General features: G+C 49.6%; 1 protein-coding gene across 3 annotated transcripts; it reads left to right on the plus strand.

Moving 5' to 3' along the window:
- The first annotated feature begins 5,335 nt into the window (after positions 1–5,335).
- LOC111147552 (mitochondrial ribosomal protein S18A) lies at positions 5,336–21,470 on the plus strand. Of its 3 annotated transcripts, none has more exons than XM_022503646.1 (6): positions 5,336–5,478; positions 12,602–12,633; positions 15,051–15,158; positions 17,556–17,679; positions 17,921–17,990; positions 21,062–21,470. In XM_022503646.1, exons 1-6 carry the CDS (start codon positions 5,367–5,369, stop codon positions 21,204–21,206), a joined length of 591 nt encoding a protein of 196 aa, XP_022359354.1. In that variant the 5' UTR covers positions 5,336–5,366; the 3' UTR covers positions 21,207–21,470. The 3 variants fall into 3 exon arrangements, with proteins under 3 accessions (XP_022359354.1, XP_022359353.1, XP_022359355.1); XM_022503645.1 differs by lacking the exon at positions 21,062–21,470 and adding an exon at positions 18,868–19,575 and having other exon boundaries at positions 5,356–5,478; XM_022503647.1 differs by lacking the exon at positions 15,051–15,158 and having other exon boundaries at positions 5,359–5,478.
- The last annotated feature ends 184 nt before the right edge of the window (positions 21,471–21,654 follow it).

Raw genomic sequence — 21,654 nt, forward strand, 5'->3', positions numbered from 1 at the left:
AGGAAATTTTGTTCAGCTAAGGAGTGGCTGGTTCAGCAGCCTCCCTTATCTCATCTCCATGCATCCCAGGGTTACTGCTGCTCTTCGGGGTCCAGGACTGCTAATGCAGTTACAAACAGCCCAACCCAGGCACCAGAGTGACTCTGCAAACAGCCCCAGAGACTCCAGCTCTTGACCCTTCCTTTGCATAGCAGCTATCATTCTGCAGCCCCCAGAGAAGGGCCCTCACTCCCTCTTATTCCAAACCACGGTTTTACTTTTTTTTTTTTTTAAGATTTTATTTATTTACTTGATAGAGAGAGAGAGTGAACACAAGTAGGGAGAATGGGAGAGGGAGGAGCAGGTGCCCCACCGAGCAGGCAGCCTGATGCGGGACTCAATCCCAGGACCCTGGGACCATGACCTGAGCCGAAGCCAGACACCCAACGACTGAGCTACCCAGGCGCCCCCCCCACAGTTTTACTTAAAAAAAAAAAAAAAAAAATCCACGGGCACCTGGATGGCTCAGTCAGTTAAGCATCCAATTCTTGGTTCTGGCTCAGGTCATGATCTCAGGGTCATGGGATCGAGCCTTGCATCTGGCTCCAAGCTAAGTGCACAGTGTGCTTGAGATTTTTCTCTCTCCCTCCCTCTTCCTCCTCATCCACCCCTCTTTGAGCTCGCTCTCTCTCTCTCTCTCTCTCTCAAATAAATAAATAAATAAATAAATGAAAATCTTTTTTAAAAAATTCCACAACACACCCAACTGGGTAGCAGAGTATGTAAGAATCACTGATGAAATAGAAAATTCTTTTTTTGGAGTAGGGAGATAGGTCTTAGAAAATACGTTCAAAGTAAAAGCAACTTAGATTCCTAGCAACTGGGGACTGATTAACTTATGACACTTTCAGACAATGAAATAGTATACAGCCATTTAAAATAATGCTAACGGACAGAAAAAGAGACCAAATAGAAACTCCAGAGACAGCTCTAGACCAGATAAAATGCAATGGGGGAATGTGTGATGCTTTTAATAAATGGTGCCAGGTCAGTTAAATATTGCTAATGGGAAAAAAAATGAGTCTTAATCCCAATCTCAAATCATGTAATAAAACAATTCCAGGTGAGTTTTGATCTAATTTAAAGGTAAAACAATATAGTTTTGAGGGAAAAAAAAAAAAACAAAACAGAACATCTGCATGATTTTGAAGAGGAAAAAAATTTAAATAAGAAACCAAAGGGACACACACTGGCTCAGTTGATAGTGTGTGACTCTTGATCTCTGGGTCATGAGTTCAAGCCTAAGTTGGGCATGGAGCCTACTTAAAATATCAAAAATGCCAACTACAAAAGAAAAAACTGATAAATTACACTGTATTAAAAATTTTAAAAAAATTTAAGGGGTGCGTGGGTGGCTCAGTCAGTTAGGTGTCTGCCTTTGTCTTAGGCCAGGATCCCAGGGCCCTGAGATAGAGCCCCACATTGAGCTCCCTGTTCAGCAGGGAGTCTGCTTCTCCCTCTGCCACTCCCCACTGCTCGTGCTCTCTCACTCATTCTCTCTCTCTAATAAATAAATAAATAAAAAAAATCTTTTAAAAATTAAAATACTGCTTATCAAAAAAATATACTACAGAAGGCAACTCAGAGAGGAAAATGACATTTGCCATAGTTATGTCCAACAAAGGACAAGTATCCAGAATATATAAAGAACTTCCACAAATCAATAAGAAAAATACAGGAAGGGATGTGTGGGTGGCTCAGTCAGTTAAGCATCTGCATTCAGCTCAGGTCATGATCTCAGAGTTCTGGGATGGAGTTCCAAATCAGGGTCTTTGCCCAGCAGGGAGCCTGCTTCTCCCTCTGCCTCCTTCTCCCCCTGCTTTCCACTCTCTCCCTCTCTCTCTCTCTGACAATTAAATAAATAAAAATCTTTTTTTTTTAAGTTGCTTCATTGAAAAGAAAACAGAAAAGAAAAATACAGGCAACCCAATATAAAATGGGCCAAAGACTTGAACAGACATTTTACAAAAGAAAATATCTAAATGGCTTATAAACATATGAAAAATGACTCATCTTCATTAGGCATCAAAGAAATATAAATTAAATACACAATGAAATCCTATGACATACTCACCAGAATGGTCAAGATGAAAAGTACAAAAAATATCAAATATTGATAACTATATGGAGCAACTAGAACTCTTATACACAAATGGTACTAGAATGAACTGTTTGGCAGTATCTACTACCTAGTATCTAAGTACATGCATACGCTATGATCCAACAGTTCCACTTCTAGATAAAGTCCTGAGGGATGCTTGTTCCTGTGTTCACAAAAATCATACAGAAGATTGTTCATCACAGCGCTATTTGTAGTGGTCCCAACTGGAAAGTATCTAAATCCTATTAACAAGAGGAAGGTGAAACAGCAGGTATAATCACGGTGGAACATTCCATAGCAACGGGAACGAATAAATGGCAAGTATAAATAACAATATGGATGAATCTTACAAACATGTTGATGAGCAGGTGAAAGAAGACACAAAAGAGTACATGCTCTGTAAGATTCTATTTATACAAAGTTCAAATAAGGAAACATAATTTATGATGCTAAAAATTAGGATAATGATTACCCTTGAAGAGGAAATAATGTCTGGGACGGGACACCAGGGCGTCTTCCAAACTGCTATTAATGTTCTACTTAGTGGTGTGGATAGTGTGTTCCCTGTGTAAAAATTCATCAAGCTACAAACTGATAATTTGTATACTTTCTTTTTTTTTTTTTTAAGATTTTTTTTGGGGGGGCACTTGGGTGGTTCAGTCGGTTAAGTGTCTGCCTTTGGCTCAGGTCATGATCTCAGGGACCTGGGATCAAGTCCCACATCGGGCTCCCTGCTCATCAGGGAGCCTGCTTCTCCACCTCGCTCTGGCTGCTTGTACTCCTTAGCACAAATAGTACAAATAAAATCTTAGATTTTATTTATTTCTTTGACTGAGAGAGAGAGAGCATGAGCAGGGGGAGAAGGAGAAGCAGACTCGGAGCCTGACACAGGGCTCCACCCGGAGCTTGATCCCAGGACCCTGAGATCACGACCCGAGCCGAAGGCAGACACTCAACCAACTGAGCCACTCAGGTGCCCCATAATTTGTGTACTTTCTTATACAGGTTATTCTTTATTTTTAAAAAATTTTTAGTCTCCTGAGCAAAATCTGGTCTCAAATAATTTTTTTTTCATGTAGGAACTAACAATAAATAGGTTCAGAAAACTAAGATATTGAAAAGCAAAGTATTATTTCAGTATTATTTCATTTTGCTAAATGTAAATAGTGTTTATCTCTGCATTAATGGTGATATATGTTTTCTTGTTACTTTACTGTTTTCTCTTTTCTACAATAATGACATTACTTGTCATTGTGTAAAATACAAGTTGTTTCTTTTTTTTTAAGATTTTATTTATTTATTTGACAGACAGAGATCACAAGTAGGCAGAGAGGTAGGCAGAGAGATGTGGGGGGAAGAAGGCTCCCTGCTGATCAGAGAGCCCGATGCCAGGCTCGATCCCAGGACTCTTGGATCGTGACCTGAGCTGAAGGCAGAGGCTTTAATTAACTCTGAGCCACCCAGGCACCCCAAAATACAAGTTGTTTCTTAAAATAAAAATTGAGTATAAGAAGTCAGGATAAGATAATGAAGAGAGGGTTGACACTCAAATACTTTAGCTCACTGTGTCCAAAAATAAGCTCTGGGTAGGGGCTCTCTTATTGCCCTTGTTGCTACTGGATCACCAGAAGCTGGGGACTTGTAAAGAAATAGGGGATGTGGTACAAGCAGGAAGGGCTCAATGTCATCATACAGAAGGAAAGTGGTAGCTATAGAGAAAGCCAAGGTTTTCCTGATCTTCGCCAGGACATCTTGAAAAATATCCCACCAAAACCCTCTCCTCCACTCCTAATTCACATGTCTGTCTCATTCACCCAGACTGATCTTTTTCTCCAGGATCTGCCTTTGCTGAATGTGATGTTTTATGGTAACCCAAGCCATATTTCTACTGTCCTCTTTGTCTATGGTGATATCACTCAAGCTCCCCATGGAGCAGCTGTTCTGCAGTCCCAACTGGAAGATGGGACTCTTTCCCTCCCCTTTATCAGGAAACATTTAATACTCTGCCATTTAATGAGCCTGATTTTTCCATCTATGAATCAGAGTGGGATAACTAGAAAAATCCCCTTTCGGGTTTATTATGGAGGGTGGAAAAGAATATGGAGGATATTACAGAAGGTGGAAGAATTGAGCTGTGTATGTTTCTTATATAGATCTAGGGGAGCATCCTATATATTCCGCAAATCCAAAAGAGGAAAGTTGTGTTTTCTTTTTAGTACTACAAGCCTCTCATTATGAAAGTACATCAAACTTATGACAAGTACCTAGCACAAGGGCCGTCTCAGTAATTGCCTTATTAATTAGCTTTTGTTTATTGAGCACTTAAGTCTTATCTAATCTTCCCAACAACCCTATTAGTAGATTCCACTCATTCAACAACTATATACTGCACTTAAGTGACATATAAGTGTCAGCAGAGTATTAATTGCTGGAGATAAAAGTTAACAACAACAAAAAAAAACTATCCTTGCCTTCACAGAGTTTACAGCCTGGTGGAGAGACAAAAATACAAATAGATGTAAAACGCCATTATGCCAAGTACTAAAATGGAGAGTTATCTGGCCCTGAGAGCCAGTAACAGCGAAGTTAAGGAAGACTCTATTGTGGAAGTGAATTTTGAGCTGAGCTCTGAGAAGTAAGTAGTAGTTTAGCAGATGGCCAAAGAGCAGGTAGAGGAAATAGCTATGCGAAGGCCCTGGGGCCAAAGGGAAGTGTTAGGTATAGGAGAATTAAAGACAAGTGCGTATTCCAGGGTGGGGAAAAGGAGATGGGTGGAGAAGGTATGCATTAATTCTATGCCAGGTCGGCCTGATACCTGACGTTCAAGAACCAGAGTCCCAACAATTTCAAGCTCTACTGTACAGGTCTAGCCTTAGCCACAAGAAGCAGAAAATCCGTATTTGAGTCGAAGAAAACGCTATTAAGTAAATAGGGGTGGTGTATGTGATTTTTACAAAGGAAGCCTGTGAGGGAACGAAAGCAACCTGACACACTCGGAGGACTGGCAGACCGGAGCTAGTACACCTGCGCTAGACCCTCAGAACAAAACACGGGCTTAACACAGAGATCTCTAGGTTTAACCCTAACGGGACAGACTAGGGAAATGGAAGCGCAAGAGCATCGGAGCGTGAAGCCCATAACCTCACACTTCCTGCTCACCATTGCGGCTGCGCACAGGCCGTTCCGGAAGCGGAAGTGCACAAGAGGTCACCGTTTGTTTTTCAAGATGGCGGCCCTCAATGTGCTCGTGTACACCTGTAGACGGCTGCTCCGGGGGCTCCTTGCTGGCCCGATCGCAACCAGTTGGGCGCGGCTTCCAGCTCGCGGGTTCAGGGAAGGTGAGTCCTGGGTTCCGGCCACCTCCCAAGGCTGAGGAAGAGAGCAGTGGAGGTTGCTTTCTCCAGCCCCTGTGCTCCCCTCCCTCCCTTTCCTTCGCGCGGTTCTGAAACGCGGTAGAGGCTAGCGCGCCGGGGGTGCTTGAAAGCACTTTCCAGACCTTGATGTTAGTATCTTGACGCTCGGGAGTGTTCTCCCTGGTGGGGGCGGGGAAGGATGGGGAAGCCCTGCTTAGTTAGCAGGAGCAGGAAGAAACCTGCCCCGGGATTCAGAAAGCTTTCGGTAGAGGTATGCGTGTTTTAGTTTTGCTTTCCGTATTCTCTTAGCTGCCTCCTCCCTTGTTAAACAAACAAACAAACACACCTGGACCATGAGGGAAGGACGTGTAGCTATCCTCCCCAGGGCCTCCGTTTCTAGTTTCTCATTTGAAAATGCTGTGCTCTGATGGCGGCTTTTTCTGCCCGTGCCGCTAGTCTCCCAGATAGAAGCTAAGGGGAAGCAGCGACAGATGCTGGACAGTGGTTCTCCTTTTCATTAGTCATAAGCCTGGAAAGGCAGCCTGATTCTAGCCTTGAACTGGGAGCTTACTGAAGGCCAAGTACTGTACTTCTGACTGTCAGAGGATCCTGGAAAAAGAGAAAATACAGCCCTTTTCCTGAGAAGTAAGGTTCTAATGAAGTGACATGCATACGCTCCAATAAATGCAAGTGAGGTATTTACATGATTAACTACAGGGAGATTTGGTTACCAGAAACAGAAACCCAGTTGGAAGTTTTAATGAAGGGATTGTGTCTTGAACAGGCATATAAGAGGATGAAATCTGGCAAGGAGTGAAAAATTATGTGGGGACATAGCCTTCCTTTGTGCACTGCTAGAAGCCAAAATAGATGAGTGATGTGCAAAAGAAGTGACATCGGTATGTTTGTTTTTAAGATTCTGGCATAGTATTGCCCAATGTATCCTTTAAAGCTGAGAGGTGCCAAGAGGAGAAGAATGATCATTGTTGTCAGAGGAAGCAGAAAAGTCCAAAAAGAAGAACCTAATGAGGAGTCCATTGGATTTGTCTCAGAAAGAAAGCTGTTTTAGCTTTCAAACAGCAGTGGCAGACAGGGCTCCTGGTAGGCCCAGCCACAACCAGCTGGACTTGGCCTCCATCCAGCAGATACAGGGGAAGTGAGATCTGGGTCCCAGCTTGGGGAAATCAAAGAGGTATTTCATGAAGAAATGGAAATAGGTATGTTGGAAGAATTTAGATGGAATCTAGTGTATACTAGAAAGTGTATACTAGAATCTAGTGTATACTAGAAAGAACAACAAAATCGAGATACTGCCTGGTTAATATTAGATAAACTAATCCACTAATAAAGAAAGATACCAAAAAAAAAAATCATGCTGATAATAGGAAGGACATGGTAAGATGGTTCATCTGTACCTTGCTGCAAAATAAGCATATACCTATAACATTTTTGAGGGTCTCTACGAAGTGTCAGGCTCCAGTAGCTGTAATTTACATATCCATTGTGAAATTCAGAGTTGAAAACAATTCTTCGCTATGTTCCCAGAGGATGGGCAAGAGGAATAGTTTTTTGTCTGTTTGTTTTCAAAAGAGTATTTGAGGTTAGAACTTTTTCAGTTGGAGATTTTGTGAAATGATGGACTCTATAATCAGATAGATCTTGGAACCTCTCTCCATAAATACCTGGGTTGGTAACTCTTCTGTTACTTGCTGTCAGACCTAAAAGCTAAATAATTGAATTGATGTGATCTTACGTGGAGGCACTACTGTATTCTTTATTCTGCTTGAGAACCACCTGTCTTCAGAGCCTTTAAATGAAAAAAACTTTGTCTTAATATACTACCTGCTATGTGTAAGGCGTAAAATATTACATATGTAGTTAATTTTGACTGGTCCCGGCTGGTATATTTGACACCCAAACAGTATTGTACACACAGAATTTAAAGTTGTGGGCAGGAAGCTGGGTGTTTTGCTGAAAATATTCAAGCATCCTACTTTTCAGGGTATCAAGTAGTATTACTTAATTTTATTTTATTTATTTTTTTTTTTTTTTAAGATTTTATTTATTTGTCAGAGAGAGAGCAAGCACAGGCAGACAGAGTGGCAGGCAGAGGCAGAGGGAGAAGCAGGCTCCCCGCCAAGCAAGGAGCCCGATGTGGGACTCGATCCCAGGACACCGGGATCATGACCTGAGCCGAAGGCAGCTGCTTAACCAACTGAGCCACCCAGGCGTCCCAGTATTACTTAATTTTAGTCAGATGATGAGCACCCAGCATTCTGTGCTTTTTTTTTTTTTTTTAATTTTATTTATTTATTTGGGAGAGAGAATGGGAGGGAAAGAGAGAGAGAGCATGAGAAGAGGGAGAAGCAGACTTCCTGCCAAGCAGGAAGCCCGATGCGGGACTCAATCTTGGGACTCCAGGAACACTACCTAAGCCAAAGGCAGTCACCCAACCAACTGAGCCACCCAGGTGCCCCGCATTCTGTGCTCTTGCCTGTAGAGACTGTTAGGCTAAAGCAGTGGTTCTCCGTTTGGGGGCAGTTTTGTCCCTGCGAACATTTGGAAACGTCTAGAAGCATTTTTGTTGTCACAAGTGGTACTCCTGGCATCTGGTGGGTAGAGGCCCAGGGATGTGTGCAAGATGCCTACCCCACCCCCCCCATCAAAGGACCACCTGGCCTGAAATGCCAGTTATGCTGCTGTTGAGAATGCCTAGTCAAAAGTTCAATCAGAGGGACACACAAAGGCAAGGAGAGGTGCAGGCAGACAAAAATGGAAATCCTGGTTTAGTCTGTGCCTGTTGCATGCACTGTGCTAGGCTTTCCACATACATCTATTCCATATTCTCAACAATCTTTAAAGACAGATATTATTGACATTTTTTCCGCATGAAGAAATCTGGCCCAGAGGAGTTTAGTAGCCGCCCGGGATCACCTGCCAATAAATGGCGGCATCAGAAGCAGATGCAGATCAGAAGCAGAAGACTGCTGTGGTGCTCCAAGGGAGGGCTGCTCTGTGGTTCTCCCATCTGAAAGATCTCCTCAGTTCACTGGCTGAAGACCGTGTAGTGCTTTTTATGGGAAAGATTGTGTTAGATCTTATTCCTGCCTTATCGCTCTTGGGAAGGAAATGTATTTAAAACAGAAACACATGTGACTCTCTGAATTAACAGGAATCATCCATGAGAAGCTAGTGCAGAGCGTGTTGAAATGAGTAAAGGCTTTTCCAGTTAGCTGAAGGGCTTTCTGGAGGACCTCACATTTCAGACAAGGATGCGCCTGACAGGATTGGCAGCCCTGTAGCTAAAAGCTTTGAGAGGGGAGTGTGTGAGTTGGGGTTTTAAAGACTAAAAGGGACATAGTCCAGAGGAACCTTCTAGTGGAAAAAGCCCGGTGAAGCCTAGTGCAGAGAGAGATTCCCTCAGAGGTCCAGGGAAAAGAACGGGGTAGGTGATGAGAGACTCAGAGAACTTGTAGTAGAATTGAAGATGAACACAGGGGAGTGGGGAAGGAGTTTGAAAAAAGTAGTCAAGGGTCAGAAGTGCAGTCACTGGTCCCAAACAGATACTCCACTCCTTGGCCTCTCCCCCAGGACTTGTGAGTGCTACCCTTTAGCCATCAGTGGCTCCATTCTGTCCTACTCTGCTTGGGACTTGGTTTGCATGGATCTTTTCCAAGAAGGACTTGGTCTCTGGGCACTCCTGCAGCAGCGCCCTCCACATCATTCATGGGTCCCCCTTTACCCTTCACAAACAGTTGGGTCTTCATACTGCTGCAGTTCACTGAGTCTGTGTTTGTGTGACCATCGAGGTCTTTCTGCGTTCACTGCAGTCTCCCCCCCCCAGCACTGTGTGCCCTAGACTGTTACAGTTCAGTCATCCTGGACCCCATCCTAAGTGAGTATTTACTGAAGTACTCAGAGGGCCTCTTTACGAGGCATGGACTTTTATTGTAGTGAAGTTCCCATACTTGGTTTCGTTCCCTTTTCTCCTCTAGGGCAGAGACTGTCTTCCTGTTCTGTTGCAGCTCTCCACAGTGTGGGACCAGGCTGTGCTCTCCCTGGGTGCTCAGCAAACACGTTGCCTCACGTGGGATGGATTATTTGATGTGTGCGAGAGAAGTGCCCGTCGTAGAAAATTTGCCCCTAACTCTAGCCCAGAAACTCCAGTTTCATGTCTTTCCTTCGTCTACTTCATAGTAGCTGTATCTCAGAACACTAGAGCGATTCTCCCTTTTTCTAAACCAGATGTCTGGTACTACCTAAATGTCTTAGTACAGTTTTTCATGGTTACTCCTGTCTTGAGTGGTGAGGAGGCCAGGGGCAAAATGGATCTCAGGTTCTGTTTGGTTTTGATCTATTTTTGTATGCACACTGAAAGCAATACTATTTTGATTCCTATCTCCTGTTTTCAGAGGCTTAAAATCTAGGGGTTTCTCGAGGTTCCAGCCAGGCCTCCTGCCCCTGCACTGAGACACTGCCCTGATCACTCTCAGTCTTGTTCTCAGGTCCTTCTTTCTGGTTTGACAGATTGTCTGTAGTAGGTAAGCATCTGCCTGTTGTTTTACCCACGGGCGGGCGTGGGGAAAGATGAATCACTGGCTCAGCGTTGCTGTGTGGGGAGCTAGCGAACAGTGGAGCGGGCCACAGGCTTTGATCTCTTTTCCAGGGGCCAGTGGGATGACTTCAGGGTTTGGTTCTTTGCCGGGAGTGATGTGTGTTTTGTTAGATTTGTTTACCTCATGGTTAGGACCCAAGTGCCTCCACGGAGAGGGGAGCCACATGTTTTTCTGCGTTGTGTTTTGGGCCTTCATTCTCCTGCTGGCTAGAGGGGTACCAGTAATGTGTCTCGTCTTTTGTTCCCTCCCCAAATTCTTAGAAACTTTGCCCTCACCTGTTGATGCTTACTTGGTTGCCTTCCATCCCTCTCCCAGGTTGGGTTTTTGCAAAGTTCCTGGGGTGCCCAGAAGCCCTGCTGAGCCGGGGCTCTGCCGGCTTCTGCGCCCCCGTGTTGGTACGTTGACATATCCTGGGACCATGGCCCCGCAGCTGTGCTGGCCTCCTGACTGAGCACCAGGCTGAGTCTCACCCACATCCCGTTCAGGCTGGTCTCTGTTCCGAACAAGTAGATCCGTGTGTGAGGTGACGCATTTTCTTTTACAGGGAGAGAACTAGTTTGTCTTTGAATTAATTAGTTAACTGCAGTGTTCTGGAGAAAGCCTCAGGGCCTTTCTGGCCTTCGTGGCTCCTTTGTGTATATCTGGGCTTGGAACACTGAGGGGCTCTCAGGTTGGTTGTTTTGGAGTAATGAGGCTTTATGAATGGCCTTGCCCAGAAAACAAATGGGGGACAATTCCAGGCAGTCTGTGTCCAATTAGGTGTTGGTCGCAGAGCTCAGTGATCACAGATGCTGCTGAGGGCCTCCAGTTGGGTTCGAATTGCCTCACTTTTTTCTTAGACATTCATTCTCTTTCTCTCTTTTTGCTGTTTATTTTTCATTGCAAAAGCTGTACATGTTATTTTTAAAACCCAGGCAGGCATAAAGAACAAAAGAAAAATCACGTACTGCCACCACTGGGAGGAAACCAGCGTTACCATTTAGGTACACAGTTCTGATTGTGTGTGTGCTCATGAGCGTGTTTCCAGGAAAAGGTCCATAACTTTCACTAGATTCTGAACACTAAGGACCTTAGGCTCCTTCTTAAAGACTTCTCTAGAGAACGAGAGCAAGCATGGAGGGGAGGGGCAGAAGGAGAGAGAAACCCAAGCAGATTCCCCACCACTGGGAGCGAGGCGCAGGCGTGGTCTCACAATCCTGAGATAGTGACCTGAGCCAAAACCAAGAGTCCAACGCTCTACTGACAGAGCCACCCAGGCCCCTACCCTCCCCCAACCTTTGACTCTTTCTAAGCGGTACTACTTCTTGCCTCGGCTGAAGCTGAATAAAACTAATTGTGGGAGCCCGGCTGCTATTTCAGTACGGTGCTGGTATGCTGGTATGAGACAAGTTCGCCACCGGCTCTGCAGACCCGAGTTTTCCGTCGCAGTGATTAGCAGTCAGAAGTGACCAGTATTTCGTGGTCTTGGTGTGAGCTAGTGTTGACAGCCTCTGCTGCGTGCCGGTTCCCACACTGACCGCAGCAGCTCCCTCTTTCTGAAGAAACTAGAGAACAAGGGGGACTGTCTAAGAACTTTGTTTGATTACATTTTCCAAGCATGTGCCATTGGCTTGGTTCTTCCTTGGAATATTCTTGAAGTTGTCCTTCTTCCTCCTGGTTGAGTAAGCTGGGATATACATACAGCCTGAGGGATGTGTGCGACTTTACTATCCTGCCCTTGAGGTCTCTCCTGGGTAGGGCGCTGAGGGAGCCCCCCTCTGTTTGTAGTTGCCCTGCTTTCCTGAAAACTAGCCCGGGCCAACGTCTGCAGGCCCCTGTCTGCCACCCCTGTCACCACTCGCTCCCAGGGACAGAGCTCAGTGCAACCCTGCAGGGAAGGTGTGGAGAATGGCTGAGGATTTAACCCTCACAGCTTCCTCTCAGAGCTTTAGCACGGCTTCCCTAGCCAACTTGTGCGAGTGAGCTTGTCTTACCCCTTAACTGGCCTGGGGCCTCTGGAGCACAGTCCTGATTCAGGCATGTGTCGGAGACTGCACGTATTTCAGGGTCAGAAGCCTCGTTTGTCCGATTCTCGTCATGAAAGGACACGCGCAATAGGTACTTCTGAAGGTCTTTTAGATGCTTCCGCCCCCACCCAGCCCAACTCTGAGGTCATTACTGCCAGCCACGGAAGGGCCGGATCTTACCAATTCCCTTGGTTTAGGACCAGGATGAATCTGAATCTCGGCTTAGAAAGGAAAACAGTGTGCAGACCCTTAATCCCAGAGAGATGGTATTACCTGGGCATCTGGGCTTGCCCCGACCCAGCCTCGAGGGCAGAGAACCTTGACACTCGGAGATGAACGCTGTACGCTTTCTTTCCCAGGTGGGGACCGTGGGAGAGTGCTGACCGAAGGCTCCGATTTTCTGCATTTGTAGAATTTGAGCTGTTATTTGAAACTCCCTGTTCCTTATTAAATGGCTGACCTGATTTTTCCCCTTTATCTCTGTAGTGGTGGAGATCCAAGAAGGCAAGACGACTATAGTAAGTATCATCGAATTGGCCACTTACAACCTCTTTAACGCTTAGAGCTGCCTGGGAGAGGGGGAGGGAGGAAGGGAGGCCAGCCCAAACTGGACTCCTGGCATCAGGGGCAGCTCCCTCTGTCACCATAAATCCAGAGTCTTAACGTTTTTCAAGCTGTGCTGTCATGTGGTTGAATCAGGAACAATCATTGTGCCTGGACTGAGGCATCCATTGTTGGATCAAAGTGGCCTTTCGTATGATAAGGTCTCAGAGGTCTTTGCTGATACGTCCTTTGCTGGGGATGAATCAGTATTCCAAAGGGGAAGCCAAGGCAGTGGTGAGAGTAGAGAGCCCAAGTAAGTTGACCCATGGCCAGAAGCCTGGATCTCAGCTCCTTTCTTGCCTGCCTAGAAAGACCAGGCTACTCCTTAAGGGATACCATTAAAAGGTGACACTCTCTGGGCCCTGGGCTTACTAGCCAGCACCCCAGCTTGTCCGTTGGTTAAAAAGCTAGAACAATTCTTCATCCACCTACTCCCCCCTTTCCCTGGTCAGGCCCATCTCACCTCCCTTTCCCGGGGAGTCATGGGGCCTAGATTATCCTATAATCCCTAAAAGACAACGTTTTCACACGGCCTTCCATGCTTGCAAGTAATCTCAGCCACTCCACAGAACTCCCAGAAGCCTCCATAACTTCCATGTCAGCCAGGGGTTTAACCCCTCTGGCAGCCAGCCAAGCTCGGTCCTTCCCAAAGCAGTCTTATCCCCAGGATGAGCCCTTAGGGTTTTCTCTTTGGGTCTTCCCCAGAGTACTCCTCAGACTTTTCACTGCTTAGCCTCAAAACAGTTCTTTTTAGGGGGCCCCCATCCCCTTTGGGCTCCTCTTTTGGTTCCCTTATTCAAAGCCAAAACAAGCATTCACCCGAGGAACTCCATGCTGGGGGAGAGAAATAGATCTGGCTTTTGAGTATGGAGTATTTCTCATATGGGGCATCAATCTGCTATTTACAAAATGAACATGGAGACGTCATGGCACCGTGAGACCCATTGGGAGGAGGGAAGCCCATCCGTGCCTCCGTGGAGAGCCACCGCCGCAGCTAACTGGGCATTGCTCACTTTCTGGGGTCTCACTTTTTTCATCTGTAACATAAGGTCATGAATTCTCCCTCACGAGGTCTTAGGGGTACGATGAGGTGATACGTTTGAGCCGTTATTAGCACAGAGCCAGGCATAGGGGAGTCAATAAATGTTCACCCTGCCCCCTGCTAAGCCCACCATAACCCCCTCCCAAGACCCAGCATGCACCTCCACATTTTCCCTAGTGCACTTCCCCGTTTCTGGCATGGCTGCAGTGGCCTTGGCAGAAAGTCAGGTAGCAATGCCCTGCACAGCCCCCTTTCCCTTTTCTCAGTTTCTGCCCCAGGAGACAGTATTGCTTCCCTCCCAAAGCCTCAGACCTCTCCCTACTTCTCTCTCATAATCCACGGCCTCAATCAGCAAGGCTTTCTGCACTCCCCCTCTTGTAATTAGAGCCGCCTCCCAGATCATTGGCTTATGGCACTTGGTAATTCCAAGGCTGTGTCACAGGATACAGCAGCAGTGGCAGAGGTCACTGCACACGTGGCCTCAGCAGGATTTGAAAGGTGACATCCAAAATGATAAAAGCAAGGAGGCGGGCAGGGGAATAGATCTTCCCATGTGTGTGTTTCGAAAAGAGAGAGGAAGGCAGCAAGAGTGCACATGGTCCCCGCTTGTAAAGGCACAGAGCGGGCTCTCTGCCTCAGCGCTGGTGGCATTTGGGGCTGGCTAGGACTTTGTCATGGGGGTTGTCCTGGACCTGGCAGCATGGTTACCAGCTTCCCGGCTAGATGTCCCGAGCACCCCAGGCCCCAGCTGTTACAGTCAGAAATGTCTCCGACATTGTCCAGTGTCCCCTGGGGCACCTGGTTGAGAAGGGCCAGCCGACTTGCCTCTGTTGGATGAAGCTGAAGGGCAGTTTCGTCTGAGAAGGATACAATATGTGGGGTGGGAGGGAGACTTCCTTTTAACTGTGTACCCCTGCACAGTTTGAAACTTTTTACCGTGTGCGTGTATCACTTTTTCCCAGAGCGGGAAGCATAATGTTCTGGTGTTTTGTTTCAGTGAAGAAAAGGTAGCATTCGGCTGGCAGAACCAACCCCTCCCTCTTGCCCCCAGCATTGTCTGCTGGCCTCGAGTCTCGTGTGCCACCAGATCACATCTCCATGGCCCGCCGAGGTCCAGTATGCAGCAGCTGCAGAACCAGCTCCACTGCTGAGGTGGAAAGACCTATTAGCTACTCTCACGAGGCCCCCAGAGAGGAGCTTCCCTGGCATCTCACCATTTGGGGGGGTTGCTCAAGGATCTGAGGCTCCACATGTCCTCTCCCTCACTGGCTCTCTTTCTCTTCCTCCTAGATTGAAGGCCAGTTAACAGGGACTCCCAAGGAAAGCCCAAACCCCCCTAACCCCTCTGGCCAGTGCCCCATCTGCCGGTGGAACCTGAAGCACAAGTATGGCTACGAGGTGAGCTGAGCCGTGCGCAGACCCCAGCTCTGCATGCCGTAGGGGCCGTGGTCGCTGGTTCGCTTCAGCGGCAGCCCCAGCCCCAGCCACTGCTGCATCTCGTTTTGCTGCCAAAGACGGCGGCTCTCAACCCTGGCTGCCCCAGGGAGCTTTACAATCATGCTCGGGCCCCACCCGCAGACGTGGACTGCATTTGGTCTGGGTGGAGCCTGGCCATGGTTAGTTTTGAAAGCTCCCCAGGTGATTCTCCAGTGTCGTCAGGGTTGAAGAGTCACTAATTTAGGTCATGGGCTGGTTGCATGCAGTTCAGACCACCAGGGCCCTGTAACTCTGTGTGTTCCCAACAGATGGAATCAGGCTCTGGATTTGACTTTCCTCCTCTTTTAGGGAGGGTGTATTCAGGGAGTCCTCACTGTGATCTGGGGACACATTACTGTCTCCGTCTGTACTGGAGCTGCAGAGACCCCTGGTGGCTCCAGCTCCTCGAGAGCCATTCTCTCCACGGAAAGATGATGGTGCTGAATAAGAAAGGGCGACCCCCACTGCATGCAGGCTCCAGGTCAGGCCCTGGGGTGTGCCAGGCCTTCCTTCGCTTGGTTTTCACAATAGCCCTATGAAGTAGTTCCTTTTTTTGTCCTTGGTTTCCAGACAAGGAACATCGAGGCATGGAAAAGTTGATGAACTTGCCTCAGGTCCCCCAGCTAGTATCAGAGCCAGACCATAAACTGGGGTACAAAACCCAGGCAGAGCCTACTATCCTGACGACCACTGGCCATCGTTTCTAGAAACAGGGTGGGCTTGGGGGCAGGACGCAGCCCTGGAGAAATCCATACTTGTCCTTCAGGGTTCCGTTGGTGACATTAAGCACCCTATTTTTAGGTTTCAGGTGATGCAGGCTCTGGACCAATTTGACCTGCAAGTTGTGGCTGTACCGCTCCGTGCAATGGGATGGCTAAGGGCACGGATCCCGGTCAGGTGGTGAGAGCAGGAGAGGCCACATGCCCATGGGATCCGAACAGAATGACCCAACTAATCTCCAGGGCTGGGAGCCTTGGCTCCGGGCCACCCAGCGGGGAGGGGGGCGCTCCTTCCACTCCGCTCCTGGCCCTTCTGCTCATGGCCGCCCAGAGTAATAGGAAACCTGCAGACCACAGAGCAGTGTTCACAGCTTCTTGTAACGTAGAAGGTAGTGGGGTCGTGGTTGTACTTAGAATCCCAGCTGAAGATGGGGCAGTGAAGTCCACACCTGCCTAACCACCGTGGGGCACTCTTTCCACCAGCCATTTCCAGGAAATGGACTTGGCTCTGTTTATCCAGCAGACGAAATCCAATCCCCTCCGAGGTAAAGGCTAAAGTTGTTTTCCTTTTACCCCTTCCCACTCAGGACACCATTAGCCTGAGCCACACAAAGCTGTCAGCTTGCTTGGCAGCCTCCGCTGGGGGGCTGGGGCTGCGGGCCCAGTTTATTAGTCCTGGATAATCCAGTCCAAGTTCTTTTCACCAGATTCTAAAGATTACAGGGGTGGGAATTGGGGGCCCGGGTCCCTCAGGAGCTGTCCAGTGATTAAAACAAATCTGTGGCTATACAGCAAGGCGCCTGCCAGGGCAGCATATCGGTTTGTGGGACAGACCTGTGAAGTCGGGCACGGCGGGCCCCTCGGTGGGCGGGCCCCCATCTCCTCGGAGAAGCAGTGGCTTTTATTAACCCCCTCAGCCACCCAATGAAAGGTGGAGGGGGAAGTGGTCTCTTGGTTTGATTTTGACTGTTTCTCCTTGTGTCCTTGCCTTGTCCAAAGTAGTCTGATGGTCCAGAGGAAGCCCAAGAATCCATTCACAGCTGGCCACAGGGGCCTTCAGAGATGTGGCTCTTTAACTTCACCACCGATCCTTTCCCCCCCAGCTCTTGTGCTGCCTCGCGCTTGTAGGGGAACTGAGCTGGCGGGTCTGTGTGTGCGTGTTCCGGCCTGTAGCCTATAGGCTGTAGGGGTAGAGACGTGCTGGTTTCTCCCCCTTGAGTGGAAATCTATGACACACCTCTACCTCACCCAAGGAGACTAACAGACCTTTCATTACCCGGAGAGATGCTGCCTAGGCTCCAAAGAGGAACACTTCTTGAGGAGTGTCTGTTCTCTAATCTCTCAGAGATTCTCATTGAGGTGCTAGAAGCCCCTGGGGTTGGGAAATCTTACCACCTTGGGATTGCAGTTGTGTTAGGGTAAAGGCAGACCAGTATGCAAAGGCTCTGTGTGGAGGGGGTGGTCTCTGGTGGGTTCCCCAGGGGGGCATCAGCCCCTTCGGGTTCTGGGGTAGGACGGCCTCCGGTGTAGTCCGCGAGGCCCTGATGCGCCGTATCCAGCGCCTGCCGGCTGGCTGACTACAGTTTTCCGTTTCACCTAGGATGTTCTGCTGCTCAGTCAGTTCATCCGGCCCTGCGGGGGCATGCTACCTCGGAGGATCACAGGCCTGTGCCTGGAAGAGCATCGCAAGATTGAGGAGTGTGTGAAGATGGCACACCGAGCAGGTAGAGGGACCTCTCGGGGCAAAGAGGCGGGCAGAGGGCTATGGGTGCCATCCCCCCATCCCACCCCTTGCCGGCTGCCTCCTGGGCCAGCCCCTCTTGGAAGAGATAGGGACATCCAGAGTCTTTGCTGAACTCACCCCCCAGTGCCAACCTCCCACACGCCCTTGGGCTTTCCTTCCTGCCCCGAGAACTGCAGAGGGAGCTGCAGGACCATCCCACATGTGCTCTCGTCTCCACTCAGGTCTGTTCCCAAATCACAGGCCTCGGCTTCCTGAAGGATTTGTTCCGAAGAGCAAACCCCAACTCAACCGGTAAGCAAAGCCGGGCGTGACGCCCCGGAGCACCTTGCAGGCCCTCGGCTCTCACTGTACTCTGTCCATGGGGGATGCCATTTCCTGGAGGTCATCCCACAGCTCAGGAAGGCTAGAGTGCTCCCTTGGCTGTCTATTCCATCCCTCCTCGCGTGAGCATCCACCCCCTTCAGCCCCAGCACTGCTGCGGGGGATCCTGGGTACACTTCTGTGGCCTCCCCTGCTGGCCTCGGCCTCGCTCCTCTTCCCATCCCAGCTGGGCACTTCGCACAGGGGCAGGGAGGGTAAGAAGGTCTGCCGGTTGGGCATTAGAATGTGCTAATCCCCTGTTTATGACATCATACTGGGTTGCTATGGGAATGTCAGAGCACTTCTACAAACTTCTCAGTATCCCAGCACTGGGGTTATTAAAGGGCAGAGTGAGGCCTGAGAAAGGGGAGGGCTCTTTGGGGTGCAGCCACTGTGTATCGCTGTGCCCGTTGTGCACTGTGGAACTTCAGCCTCCATGTCGCTCCCTAGGGTCATGCAATTAACCTGGATAGTTGCCCAGGGCAGACTGGGAGGTTCTGGGCTTTTGTAGAACAGAGGAACACCCCCAGACCCTGGAATCAGTCAGTCTGCCTTCCAGCTGAGGCAGGGGGGCCCCCTCTGGTGTAGGAGCAGATTCCTGTCTCGCCCTCAAAACAGCCATTCTATGGTGAGCTCCCTCCCCTTTCTCTGACACAACTACACTCACGTCCTCCCAGATCTGCAGTAGCCCCTGCTCGAGAGTAGATCCAGGTCTAGAAAATCGATTCTGGTCTTTTCTTTTTGTTTGCCCTGTCAACGCCCCTCCCTCTTCAGTCTGTCCAGCTGCTACTGTAAGTGCTCTCTGGAGGAGACCAAAGATGGTTGAAGCAAAGCAAGACACCCATCCACAGCCAGCCTCCAAGGCTGATCCCCGACAGAATGCAGCCGCGGAGGGTGGGAGGCCAGGTGACTTCAGCTCTGGGTGGCTGGACTGGGGGCGCAGGGCCAGAGCTGGGTCTTCACTGACACCTTGGCAGCGCCCTGGCCTCATGCCCATCTCCACCTGTGCCTCCCACATGGCTAGCTGGGCCAGCTGCCAGCAACCCTGGTGGGGCAAGACATATTAACCTCTTCCTGTCTTTCCCACTTGTGTTCTGGACCATTTGGGAGTTGAGCCCACCCTCCTGTCTGACTTGCAAAGAGACAGCAGCCTGCCTAAGGACACAATCCATCCTGCCCTCAGGCCTTTGAAGCAAGGCCAGGCTCCCTCCCATATATCCGGTGTCCTTTAACGTGACACAGGATTGATGATGTGTGGGGGCTCTTGGGTTGCAAAAGGCCACTCTAGGGGGAGGGGGAGTCCTGGCTAGGAAGAGCGTGATTCTCTTGCAACAAGGGACTTGATGATTCCATCCAGAGGGCCTTGAGCTGCCTCGGACTGGCCCAGGCCCTGCTGGGCCCTAAGGAGCCACACTTCCTCCTCCTCCTGCCCCTTCAGGAGAGGTACGAAGGAACCTTGGTTTTTCCTAGAGGTGGAGTGTTCCCCAGAGAGCTAACTGAAGGCCACTCAGGCCACGTAGCTGCGCCGCCGCCGCCGCCGCCCCCCACCCCCCACCCCCAGCCGTCAGCAGCTATTCCATGTGGCACAGGCATCAGGCCCGGGGCTAGCTGAAGCCCAGCATCCCTCCACTTTCTCCAGGGCAGGGGGAAAATGGCTTGAGGGCAGCAGCTCTGGACAAGCTGGTCAGCCTCAGGCCCTCCCGGGGTCTGTAATCTCATTGCACATTCCTTTTAGGGAGCCTGCTCCCACACTCCCATTTCTTCCTCCCCACTCCCTCTGAAAACGGAGATGCTGACTCCGGGACCTGCCAGGTGTTCCCCTCCCTTAACCATTACGCTTCTGTTGTCCCAGCACCACCAACCAGAGAAAAGCCAGCCGTAGGCCCCACCCAGTGCACAGAGGCCTTCCTGCCGGGGGCATTGACATTGATGTTACATGTAGAGAATCATGTGTCCATCCCACCTCCCCACCCCTGCTGTCCACGTCACACTTGGAGTGTAGGGCAGCACTTCCCACAGCTTTTTACTTTCTTCAGAGCTGTTCCCTTTGCACAGGGCTAAGAGCAGGAAACCAAGGTCCAGAGAAGGGGAGCTCAGTTGAAATGTGTGAATCAGTAGTCTTTTTTTTTTTTTTTTTTTTCAGTTTTATCTAAAAATTCTCAACCAAGGTGTTTAATTTTTTAAATGATAAAATTTTTCATGTGAGGGTCTCTAGCGGCAGCTGGGTTGAACCCCAGCCTAGAGTGGAGGCCGGGAAGGAGCCTGGCTTTGCCATGGCTGAGCTTTCAGGACGAAGGGTGGGCCTCTCTGGACTGGATCCAAGTTTCATTCTGGATGGAGTAAACCCCAGTCACAGCCGGCATGAGCCACTTTTCCGGGAACTGTCAGGGCCCTGGCCATCCCCAAAGGAGGCCAAAGGACTGTGGGCGGCAGCCATCTTTCCTCATACCCCTCCTGCTTACGTGAACCTTCCCGGGCTAGGTCTGTACCACAGGCCCTCACCCTTGGCTCCCATTATGAGGGTGAGGGGCAGGGGTCCTGCATCAGTGATGGCCACCCAGGGGAGCTCCTGGAAGGCTGGAGTGGCAGAGTAAGCCAAGTAGGGAAGAGGGAAGGATCTCTCCAGGCCTTACGGATCTCTCCAGGCCTTACATCAGCCTCTCCTCTCCCCATGACTGAGGCCAGAGAGGAATGATCTGCTTTCTGGACAGCCTCTTTCTCCGCCTCCTCCCCCAGCAAGTATACACACAAAAATTGACAACTCATAAAGATCAAGGGAGCGCATGGCCCTGGGCTGCCTGACCCTGGCCACACACGCTTGCGGCAGCAGGAGCCCAGCCCATCTGTTTACGGCACACTTAGCCGTTGCTCCCAGGAAAAGTCCCTGCTCCACGAGAAGGGAAACTGGTGAAAGGCTTTGGCCCGAGGAGACATGACCCACCCTCCCAGCTCCAGCATGGGCCCCCATCTCTCCCAGCCACATCACTGCTCTCCCTCCACAGGTACCTGACCCGCTGGTCTCCCCGCTCTGTCAAGCCCATCTATAATAAAGGCCACCGCTGGAACAAAGTGCGTATGGCTGTGGGGTCACCCCTCCTGAAAGACAACGTCTCCTACTCAGGAAGGCCTCTGGTGTTATATCACTGACTGGGCTCCCTGCAAATGTGACCAGAGCTCCCACACTCCGGCCCTGTCGCACCACAGCAGCCCAGCTCCTCCAGCAGGCGTGGCAGATGCAGGAGGCAGTGGGACCGACTTCAGTGCCCTCAGCCTGCCTGACAGCAGCACTGGGAAGGTGGTTGGGTCCCTGAGCAGCAGCTATGGTCTCATGACTGCCTTGGGCAGCACCCTGTGCTGGGGCATAGGAGCTCTCCCCAAAAGAATGTCATAAACCAGGTTCATGGACTCTGCTGCTGGGTGTGTACTTACTGCCTGAGAAGTGCAGGGGGCTTGAGCCCATTTCTAGCCAGTTCTTGAGCACTGAGTCACTCAGCTTGTGATAGGCCGCATGAATGCCACCAGAGGACGTTTCCGGGCCAAGTGGGTTCCCATGCCCTGTGTTGACAGCCGTCAGCCCTTGGCTCGAGGGCTGTGA

Source organism: Enhydra lutris, unplaced genomic scaffold (genome assembly GCF_002288905.1).
Source record: "Enhydra lutris kenyoni isolate GAN:26980312 unplaced genomic scaffold, ASM228890v2 scaffoldscaffold17, whole genome shotgun sequence".
In the NCBI taxonomy this organism is placed as follows: domain Eukaryota; kingdom Metazoa; phylum Chordata; class Mammalia; order Carnivora; family Mustelidae; genus Enhydra; species Enhydra lutris.